Consider the following 11,816-nt stretch of genomic DNA (forward strand, 5'->3'; position numbering starts at 1 on the left):
AATGGCTAAGAGCAGGAAAGTTGAAGAAAGACCAAGCCTTAAGAACAAATGCAGAATTGAGAAGACATCAACAAACAGCAAATGCCACCTCTGCAAGGAAGTTGAAGAAACAGTGGACCATCTAGTTAGCTGCTGCAAGAAGATCACCTAGACTGACTACAAACAACAGCATGACAAAGTAGCAACAATGGTGCACTGGAATATCTGCAAGAAATACCATTTGCCTGCAAACAAGAACTGGTCGGACCACAAAACAGACAAATAGAAAATGAAGATGCTAAAGTGCTCTGGAACTTTACAATTCAAACAAACAAGCACCTGCCACACAACATCCCAGACGTAACAATTGTTGATAAGAAAGACAAAAAAGTCTGGATAGTGGATATTGCAATATCTGGGGACAGCAGAATAGAAGAGAAAGAACTGGAGAAAATCACAAAATACAAAGACCTGCAAACAGAAATAGAACGACTGTGGCAAAAGAAAGCTAAGATACTACCGATAGTTATAGGCGCCTTAGGTGCAATCCCAAAACATCTGGAGTACTACTTGAACACCATCAGCATTGACAAAATCACCATCAGTCAATTGCAAAAGGCAGCTTTACTTGGAAGAGCTTATATCCTGCGACAATACCTTTAACACCATCAAACCATCAAATAACATCTGCCTATCCCAGGTCCTTGGGAGAGGACTCAACAGGTGGATAAAAATGCCAAATCTAGTCTAAACATCTGGCTGACTGTGCGACCAACCATAGTAGTAGTAGTAGTAGTAGTAGTGATGATAATAATAATAATAATAATAAAAACTGACAAGCACCTGCCACATAATACCCCAGACTTAACAATTGTTGATAAGAAAGACAAACAGTCTGGATAGTATACATTGCAATACCTGGAGACAGCAGAAGAGAAGAGAAAGGACTGAAGAAAATCACAAAATACAAAGATCTGCAAACAGAAGTAGAACTGTGGCAAAAGAAAGCAAAGATAGTACCAATAGTAATAAGCGCCTTGGGTGCAATCCCAAAACATCTGGAGTACCACTTGAAGATCACTGACATTGACAAATCACCATCAGTAAAGGCAGCTTTATTTGGAACAGCTTACATCCTGTGATGATACCTTTAACACCATCAAACAACATCTGCCTGTCCCAGGTCCTTGGGAAGGACTCGATAGGTAGATAAAAATGCCAAATCCAGTCTAAACATCTGTCTGACTTTGCAATCAACAACAACAATAGTAATAATAATGGTAATAATGAATTTGGTTTTGAAACCAAACCCAGTTGTTGAGAAAAATTCTTATGTTACACAAACTCATTTCAAAGTGATTTTTTTTATAAAAAAATTCCAATCTTAAAAGTATTACTTTTAGAAATGACCTGTTACAAAATAAAGATTAGTGTAGGCTGCGTGTAATTGCTGGCTCATTTCTTCTTCTTTACCATCTTCTCTCTCATTTTTCCCTTTCCGTTGCTCTGACCACGAAGATAACGTGAATTTAACTTTATTTATGTAATTAATTATTTTGGATATACTAAAACACTTTTTGTAGTATACTATGGCTAAGACTCCTGTAAGCTCAGATTTTGGATTTTCAAAATGAAGAGATTCATCCACTATTACTAATTCCATTTCTCTTGTACTATTTTTTTAAAAGAATCATTATACAGGAAAATATTGTTGGGTGCATCTTAAATTTAATTCATAAATTTAATGTGCCTAAATGAAAGAGAATGATATATATCAAAATAAGGGGTTTTTTTTACAGCTACAGTCAGTAGGGTTTATGTTAAAATGCATGCATTTGATCTGTTGCTGTCATTGTGAATTATATGTACTACTAGACAACCCGTGACCGGTTGGGTCATCATTTCAGAAATATTTCCTTACCTGAACAAAGAAACAGAATGACCAAGGGCAAAAAAGCAGTGGGAGTGTGAGCGACTTATGACTTGCTGCCAGCTTCCCCATTGACTTTGCTATGGGAAGTTGTCAGAAACCCTCCCTCCCTCCCTCCCTCCCTTCCTTCCTTCCTCCCTCCCTCCCTCTCCCTTCCCTCCCTCCCTCCCTCTCTCCCTTCCTCCCTTCCTTACTTCCCTCCCTCCCTCCCTTACTTCCCTCCTTCTCACTTCCTTCCTCCTTCCCTACCTCTCCTCCCTCCCTCCCTCCCTCCCTTTCCACATATAAGCTTGCACCATTTGCCCTTCCCTCTGGAGAGCTGTTGCCCCTCTCCTTCCTTCTCCTCAGTTGACCAGCAGAACTGCCTGCCATTTTGCTAACAGGAGGTGGAACAAAGGGAGCTGCGGACTGTGAGGAAAATTGCACCCCCGCTCCCCATTCCGGCATGTCCCCAAAGGCCTCCTCGCTTGAGGGAGGAACAGGGCTCACCCATCAACCACCAGTACCCCCCAGCCAGCCCTACCTTGCCAGCAGGCATCAGAGTCGCTCCCTTGTCCTTTCCACACCGCCAGCTGCCATTAAGAGATTTCAAATTTCTGCCTCAGTTCCAAAGCAGCCAATTGCCATCAGGCCTTGCTGCCAGCCAATTGGGTGCAGGGGACAGAAGGAGGCAGGAAAGAGGTCAGGAATATACCCATGACGATCACATGATCTGTGCTGACTGCTGCAGTGTAGTGCTGAAGCAGCCACAAATTTCCCAAATTTCAATCCCACAGGAGTAATGGATCTCGGAATTTGGATGCATTCTGTAAGTTAGCCCATTTGTGGTACCCTGATTAAAAAATTGTTGCCCTATGACACACCATTTTGCCCAGTTCAAGGTTATAGAAAGGAGAGTTTTAGTAGTATATAGATTCTGTACTGTATGCTGGAAGAAAAAGAACAGGGCAAGAGTACGCCAAACTTTTTGAATGTGAAAAGCTTTGATTTCACAATGCTCTGTTTTGAGCTCAACACAAGATCTTCTGACCATTTCAGTAGTGTTTCAAATTCACTAGAAATGCCATTTCAGTTCTAGAACAGTTGGAATAACCCATTTCTAATCTGAAGCAATTGTTTTGTGCTTGAAATATTTCTTAGAGTTCTCAGATCATAGCTACCTTAGGACCCATAAACCTTTGGGAAGAAACTATAGATGGTAGACATCACTTGCAGTTCTGGTCAGCGCACCTCAAAAAGATTACACTGGAGCTACAGAAGTTTCAGAGGAGGGCAACTAAGATGACAAAAAAGCTGGAGCAGCTTCCCTATGAGGAAGTTTTGCAATATCTGGGGCTTTTTAATCTAGAAATGAGGTAAATGAGAGGGAACATGATTGAGGTATAAAAAATTATGCATGGTGTGGATAAAGTATACAAGGAGAAGCTATTTCCCCCCTCCCAAAATATTAGAACCAGAGGTACTCCAATGAAACTGAATCCTGGAAGAATCAGGACAAAAGGAAATATTTTTTGACACATGTAATTCAGCTTTGGAATTTGCTACCACGAGATATGGTGCTCACTACAAGCTTGGCTGGCTTCAAAAAAGTGTTGGACCAACTCATGGAAGACATAGGGATCAATGACTATTAGTCTTGATATGTGACTGCCTATGAAGGCCATCTGCAGGGCTTCCTTGTGTAGTCAGTTGGCCACCGTGAGGACTGGACTAGATGGGCCAGGAGTCTGATACAGCAGGGCACCGCTTACATTCTTTTGTTCACTTTCTGTGGCCCGGGGCAAACTGACTCATATTTATCTAGCCTCAGGCAGAAATTGTCTCATATTTACCCAACCCCCAGGCCCTGTTCATTTTTTAGCAATGTGTTTAGGGCTGTGACATACTATAATCAATAATTTAAATCAGATTTTTTTTTATTAAAGCTTTTTAGTGCTTGCTGTCTTATTGTTTCTGTGTTCTGTTAATTGCTCATTTATAGACAATACTTTTTATTTACCATTTCATTGCTTTATTTTTCCCCTGCTATAATAACTTTATATCTGCTTTGTAGGAAAAAAAGAAGTAAATAATAATAATAATAATAATAATAATAATAATAAGCCATACAACTCCCAGCAACTCTGGGTGGTTAATACATATTATTAATATATAATATTTGGTACTCTGTTGTTTCTAAACAAGAGAGTTAAAAATTTCTTTGTTACCAGAAATTTTTTATATACATCCTCTGTGAATCTGTCTTACTTTTAAAACCATCTAAACTGGCAGCAACTTCAGTGAATGAAAACTGTGAACACAAAGCATCAGTTAATGTAATTGGGCCACATTCTCTTCATACAATATGAAGATGCTATCTTATATTCTACATCATATGAGGCAATCTTCATAGACCAATATTAATCACCCCTTTTCATTTCCAATAACTCATTCAAATATTGCTGTTCTTCATGGACATGTTCATAAGATGACTGTCAAAAATCATTGCAAGTACAAAATAATCAATTGGAGTCATCCCAGTGCAGTCATTCCCTAGCCTTCGAGGTAGAACATCCTTTCTGATAATTAATGTTGATAACTCTGAATCCTCACAATCACCTGTTTAAAACCATGGTGAATGGTTTCCTCTTAGTGGTAGTGGCTTCAGACCATATCTCCAACTGTCCCTTTGAGGAGTGTCATATATTCCATTGAAACCCCAAATTTCCAAGAAATGAAGAGTCATGAACCCCTGCCATAATGATACTGGCGTTCAGTGCCAGAAGCCAACTCCAGAGCCAGTGAAATGACTAGTTCCCCTGGTTTAAAAGATTTTCCCCTTGCAAATGATTTGCTACTGTGAAGTATGCATGGTATGCTTCTTATGCTAAGCTTTATCTTATGCAGCTATATGTATTTATTACAAGTTGACGTGCTTGTTTGTGGAGATTTCCTGGTTCTTGGTTACCAACTGATGGAAATAATGCAGGCATTTGAGTTACACTGTTGTCCAGATTCTGTACAGTTGCACGTAGTGTATTTCTGGATCCATGGTTTGGTAAACTATCAATCATTATTGTCATACAGGTCACCTGTCGTGATCAGCTCCTAGCCAATAGCAATCTGGTGCTTATATCAGGCTCATTTATTAGGTATTCAGATAAAAAGAAGTCCAAGAGCAAAACTTGGCAAGATTAAATTCCCAATATTATTCTGCTTCGGCAAAATTTGGCACAACTTTGCTACAGAGAAAGATGCCTGCTGACTACTGCCCACACTTTATACACTCTCAAAATAAACAAATGGATCCAATCTATACAGCTGTCTGGCACTAAATTCACACCTCTCTGAGTGGAATCTATGTTGAAAAGCAATTTAGATTAACTTTCACTTAAAATATAATGCCATACAAAGGCATTATTTCCACAGCTTTAACATTCTGCCTCTTGCCTTCCCATAATCACATCATTTCAGCTTTATGTTCAAAGCCTATACATGTTTAACTGGAAATAAATCCCACTAGTTTCAACAGGGTTTAACTTTGGAAATGAAGTGATGTAGCCCCAAAAGAGTTTTCTTTTTATGAAGTCTTCTGAATATGCTGTTCCCCCATTAGTTTCAATTTGTGGATGACATTTGCCAAAGACAGGAAAGCAGTGTTAAGAATATAATGCTTCCCTGTCTAGAATACAAAGTATATTGTAGATCTAGAAGTGAAATAAAATGAAGTAATTCCAACCCCTCTTAAAATCACCAGAAGTGCAAGTTCTAATTTATTATGGAAAAATAGTTCAGTAAAAATTGGAAAAGGCAGTTTCAGCATAACTAGTCAAGACAAGGAAATCTGGATAACTGAGAGAATACAGAAAGTTTTATGAACATTTATATGAGCTGAATGCCCTTTGAACCACATGAGGTTGGAGCCATAGAGTGATTTTTCAGTTTTAATCAGAAATAATATATTAACCCAGTTCAAAATATATATTTGTATTTGATTATCCCTTCTTCCTTTATTTGATAATTTATGCTTTATTTTGGAATGACAGAGTTGATCAGAATAGTAGAAGAGAGGAGTACAGTGGCAAAAACTGGTATGACAAAATGGAAGAGAAGAACAAAATAGAGTTTAAATCCATACTGTTTTTTTAAAAATGAAACACTAGTAAGAAAAATAACAAAAGACAACTTTGTCACTCCCAAGAGTGCAGATAAAAGATCTAGGTCAGCAAAAAAAAAAAAAGAAAGAAAATTTAGGATGCCCACTTAAATGGGGCTGTGAAGACATAAATGCAGAGTTTGAGCAACTGAGTTGGTGATTTGCTGGCTTCCCCACATTTTTGTTCAGGGCTGAAATATGTAAAACAGGTGAAGAACCTGATATTTCTCTTCCTCTCAAATTGTTCCCCTCCCAAAACAATGAAGCAAGATATTCTTAAAAAAAAATTACATTGTTCTCCTAAAGAAAACTTTAGAGCATTTTGCCAAGAAAAATACACTTTTCATTCATTCAATTGGTGGAGACACAGTCATTCAAATGGCAACAGCTTGTACAAACAAAAAAACCCCACATTACACAAATCTATGAATTCATTGGAAATATGTATATATCTGACAGAAGTAAAACCAGTTTGTTTTGATCAATAATAGTTTACATCTCTGACTATCAATTAATGGAGCTGTTATCAAGATGCTGCAGAAAGATGAAATACTTTCCAGGGCAGCCTGGTTTATGATTTTTCTTTTAAATAATAACATATAGAAATGGAAAACCCATTTCTTACTCTTCTACAGACAGAGGAATTCCAGAAATCTTGCAATACCTAGTGTGTCAGCAGCAGACACAAACTTAAAACTAGCAGCACAGAATGCAACCTGCTGGTTAATGCATAAACTGTATCAGCCTAATGCACAACAGGCCCATTCCAATGAGAAACCAGCCTGCAGGCTTTAATATCTAAGTGTTGCAATGCAGTCATTTTGGGAAATATTCTCCCCAACAAGACATAAAAGCTATTAAGGTGAGTAAAATTAAATAGGTTAACATTTGTGAGCTTCCAGTCCCCTGTACTACAATCAACATTCACAAGACTTTGAGATGCATTCCTGCAATGTCGCTGCAAAAGGAAGAAAGGGAAGAAGGTATCCATGATAAGTAACAGAAAAGAACTGAAACCTTTCAGAGTCTCAGTGAAAGAGAGGAATAGCATTCATTCTTTCCTAGCTGCCTGACACTTTAACCTCAGTATAATCTGATCTTGTGCAGCTCTCTGACTTCATTGAGAACTCAGCAGCCCATCTGTAAGCAGAGGCTAGTTCAGTATAGTAGTAATGGAGAGTGACGTCAGAGGCAAGCCTAGGAACCACCTCCCACTTCTAGTTACAAGCAAAGCATGTGACAGCCGTCAAGGCTGGAGCCTTCACTGCAGTTTCGTCAGAGGTTAAAGTACAAGTGCAAACCACAGTTACAACTTCAATCATTTCCAAAGCAATCACATGCCACTTCAATTTCAGACTTTAGCCTTGTGCACAAGCAAGGGAAGAGAAGAAGTAATCCAGAGATTAAAAGCACCTTTTAATAATGCAGAGATCTGCAGCAAAAAGCAAACATCAACCTACCACAAGTATTTTGGTGATATACTTTCTAAATTACACATTAGTATTGACGCTACTTCGGTACAAACAGCTGCTTATTACATCAGAGCTGGTGAAAATCTTTGTGCATGGTTCAGATTTTCAGAAAATGCTCACTCACTGGGGTTTTTTTTCATATCCAACATGCAAAATGCAGATTCTTGTACCTCCATTTACATTTGCAAATTTAGAATATACAAGGTTGAACATCTCAGTTTTCTTGATCATTATACAATATACAAAAAGTTCCACTTTTAAGTGTACTGATTACATTACTGGCTACAGAATGTCAGATCTTTCATCTGTAAGAACACAACTAAAGGGTTTTGCACAATCCTCTGAACTTTTTTGCCCAAAGGTTTTGTTGCTGGTGTTTTTTGAAAGCAAGCACATCTTTGTATTGATCCATCAGAGTTTCCTAGTTCTTTATCTGGCATCATGTAAATAACCACTTGCGAGGCAAAAATCCCTACTTACAAAATATTCCATCCTTTTTTCTCTAATCCAGCTGTCACCATTTTGTGCCTAATTCTATGAAAAGTTATCCTGGCCAACACTGTTGCATGACAAACTGGAAAGCTCCAGTGTTGGCCCTTGAACAGAAGTGTTGAGACTACAAAAGTCCAGCCTGGAGCTGGTCCAGCCTGGTTCTGTCTCCCAAATAAACACAAATATGCTTTGGATAAATTGATGTGACTGAGACAAAGGCACTCTTCCTTCTCTTGGACCAAACCAGAGCAAATTTTCCCCAGCTCTCTTCTAACCAACTAAATGAAGAAACCTGAGAGAGGGCAGGAGGAAAGAAGGAATGGCATGTGTCACTTCCCAAATCAAGGCCACTTCTATTTATGAGAAAACCTGGAGGACAAGGGAGGCATGGAATTGTAACCATGGAAAACTCTGCAACAGCTCAGGACTTGAGCGATGTATGATGGTCTCGAAGCATTAGCTCTAGAGCTCTTCTGCTTCTACTCATGGAAAGGAATGCAGCCGGCTGCCCTTCCAGCAGGAACCCGCTCGTGATCAGCAAGGGCTGCCAAAAAAACCTTAATCTGATTTTAACATGCAACTCGGTCCAAAAGGGGCAGCAATCTGCAAAATTGCTTATTTGAAACAACTAAGATTACCAAACCCCCCCCCCACCCTAAAGCTGCGGGTATATAATCAGCAATGACTCACACACACAACCCTAAGACATTAAGTGCTCCCACCAACAAATCCCTAGGAGAAAAGGGAAAAGGGAGGGGGTCAGCATCCATTTATTCTTGTTTTCCCACAGTCAAACTGAATTGCTGCCAATCTTGCCTCCCCACAATAAAAGAAAAAGCAACAGCAAGCCCAAAGGAAGGGAGGGGGAGTAAATAAACATTGTACCCTGCTCCTTTCATCTCCCATGGATAGCACCCTCAGCCTCTCACATTCCTCCATCCAGAGTTTATAATTCTGACAAAGCGAATGGCGTTCAGGTTTGTGGGGAAGGTAGTGTGGTAAAGGGAGCAGCTCTGCAGCTTCAGTCTGCAACACTGCAAAAGCAAGAAGACTCGTTATCTGGGACACCAGCAGAGTGATCCACTCGTCCACGTGTGAGTGGTGCTGAAAAGTGTTCGGATTACTAGAATCCCCCCACCGCGGTTTCCAGAGCAATATGGACGGGAAGGAGGGGCGCGCAGAGCCATCCTCAACTTAAGTCTCTCCATGAGAACGCTTCTTCTTCTCTTCCGCCGGATCCTATGGAACTGCAGCGAGCAGAGCACCAGCAAGCTTCCACGGGGGTTGGCTGTATATAACCTCCCTCCCTACTTTCGTCCATTCCGTCTGCTGCTTGAACGAATCCGGGCACCCGAAAGGGCCGCGTTCCTGGTTCTCCAGCCCTGCATGCATTGGAATGTGCCAGGACCGCTGGGCAACTAGCGAGCTCTCCATTTTCCTCCCTCCGTGCCCGAGAGAGGAAAAGATTCGCTACGGAAAAATCAAAACTCCTTACGCTTACGCACGCAGACACATACACACACAACGCACACTTCCCGCTCTCTAAGGGAATCGCTTCTGCCTCGCAGATCTAAGTCAGCACGATAGCACTTAAAAAAAAAAAAAAATAGCACGGCTGTTCCCGGGATCTTCTGCGCCAGACTTCTAAGTTGCGTCTGAATGCAAACACACACCCCTCATTCCCGGCGCCCCAGATTCTCTGCAGAGTAAATGCGGGCATGCGGCGTCTTTATGCCCCAAACTCTAGTGCACGTCAGATCAGGCATCCGCTGCGTAAAACATCCCAGCGGGGCATGACAGATCGGAATCCCCCAGCCCCAAATTCACGGTCCACTGAATTTTAGCGCCCGCCTGTTCTTGACAGATCGCAGAGCTGGGGTCTCGAATGACTCATGGGTTCCGAAGTCCCTGTAGCCGAGGTGTACCGGTGCAGGGGGGAACTGAACACTCTGAGCCCCACCAGCTTAGCACCCCTCTGCTCCAGGCTCTCCCCTCCTCGCGACTCCGAGGTCCATTTGAATCCCAGCGACTGCTCCGAATGTGACGGCCGGGGGTCCCCCCCACCCCCGAGACTAGGCTCGCGCCCCAAAGCCCTACCTGGCTGTCGGAGAGATAGTTGAAGACGAAGGAGGAGAGCTCTTCATCCAGAAGCGCGCTGCAGTCCGGCTCCGGCTCCGCCATCTTCCTGCTCCTCCGGCAACGGCACGAAACAGCATGCGGCAGCGGCAACAGCCAGCACAGTCAGAAACCAGCCAAACCGGGCAGCCGGCGGGGTGGGGCGGGGCCTGGAGCCCGCCGGTTGGAAATGGGCGGCGTCGGGGAGTCAGAAGAGGAGGAGCCCGGCGGCAGGAGGCTCGTCTGGGCTGGGCTTCGCGGGAGTGGTGGGGAAGCTGCTGCTTTCGCGCGCTTTGGGAGGCAAGAGCTCCTGCCCGGGAAGAGGGCTTGCGGCCTCCGCTTCCCAGGGCCGTGTCCTCGCGGGCTTTGAGGACGAGGGAGGAAGCGCAGGAGGCGCGCGCGTCACCCCGAGGTCGCGGTCTCTGATGTCCCGGGGGAGCGCGGGAACCCGTGGCTCCTCGTGGGGTAGAGACTCCCCTCCCCGCCTCCTCGAGGGAGAGGACCCGGGGCATAAACCAGTCTGGCAGTTACACTTCCTGACCCGGCGCTTATCGGTAGTTATCTGTTAGAGCGGGAGGCGGGGAGAGAAAGCGACGCGTACATGCCCTGAAGCCTTGGGGCAGCTCTTGCGCCGAGCAGAATTCCGCTCTTACCGCTGAGTGCGTGGTGGAGGGGTAGATACTCAGGAAGAGCGCACCCCGCTTCCACTCGATGTTACTTCCTTGACTTCCCTTCCCTACCGGCATGCCTCAGAGACATTCCGTTTTTCCCTGAAGAAGCAGCAACGCGCTTTCGGCGTTATGTGATTTATTCCTGGGGCTTTGGCAACCCAGCCATTTTTCTTCCTGAGAATTACCCTGCTTAGCAGAATACGCAGGAGGACTGCCCATGCTGCAAGGCCGGTTTACGACATTATGAAGCAACTGAAGAGAGACATTTCATCGAAAGAGGGTGCCTCAGTAAGATCACTAAGTTCAGAGGCTGAAATTGCCTAATTGTCCCACTGCTTCCTTAAGTAATTTTGTCTGGCGCTTTCTTTGTAACATTTTAAAATCTTCACGTGGCTCTTTCAATACTTATCCGGCCTTACTGTCAAAAGTGAGCCAATAATCTCCACCTATAACAGACGTGGGAGTTAAATCTATTCAAAGTCCTGCCATTTTCACTCAGCCACAAAATAAGCATCTTTTGTGCTGAGAAAGTCAAAAGCAATCAAGTGTCATATTAGCCAGTTTGCTATGCAACAGGTACTCTCCGTGTCCCTCAGAATATTCAGTGAACCTGTTGTGAATATTGGTCACATCAATGATGTGAAAGTGAAGTCTGCAGGTAATGCAGTCTATATGCACTCTCCTGCTACCTTAATATAATGCATTTTCCCTGGTAACTGAATTTCAAAGTCCTGCTGAGCTGACATATTGTGGTTCTTAGGCATGGAATGTGATCAGCAACTCTCTTCTCTCAATCAATATATTAGACAAGAATGGGGAAAAGAAGACAGTGCTAAAAAAGAAAATTCCATTAGTGCATGCTGCTTTGGAACCACAAGCACATTCCCTTGGATGGATGGAAGGGAGGGAGGGGCATCTTATCCCCTGAATGATACTTAACTAGTGCAGCTATCAAACTATATCACCTTATGCTAAGAACAAGTATGGAGCAGCAATTGGGACGCTGAGCTCGTGAAATCCCT

General features: G+C 42.7%; 1 protein-coding gene across 9 annotated transcripts in view; it reads right to left on the minus strand.

Moving 5' to 3' along the window:
- PPARGC1B (PPARG coactivator 1 beta) overlaps positions 1-10,736 on the minus strand; it is a 141,173-nt gene extending 130,437 nt beyond the window's left edge. For 2 of the 9 annotated variants that reach the window (XM_088133641.1, XM_088133640.1), the window contains exon 1: positions 10,106-10,278. In XM_088133641.1, coding sequence (XP_087989767.1) covers positions 10,106-10,189 — 84 coding nt within the window. In that variant the 5' untranslated portion in view covers positions 10,190-10,278. Of the gene's footprint in view, positions 1-8,893; positions 9,479-10,105 lie in introns of all 9 variants that reach the window. The other 7 variants (XM_088133643.1, XM_088133637.1, XM_088133635.1 and 4 more) reach the window with 7 other exon arrangements.
- Positions 10,737-11,816: the final 1,080 nt, after the last annotated feature.

The sequence above is a fragment of the Python bivittatus genome, unplaced genomic scaffold (assembly GCF_059951505.1).
Source record: "Python bivittatus isolate LINGU-HERP-01145 unplaced genomic scaffold, Pbiv_v1 ctg000080_np1212, whole genome shotgun sequence".
NCBI lineage: Eukaryota > Metazoa > Chordata > Lepidosauria > Squamata > Pythonidae > Python > Python bivittatus.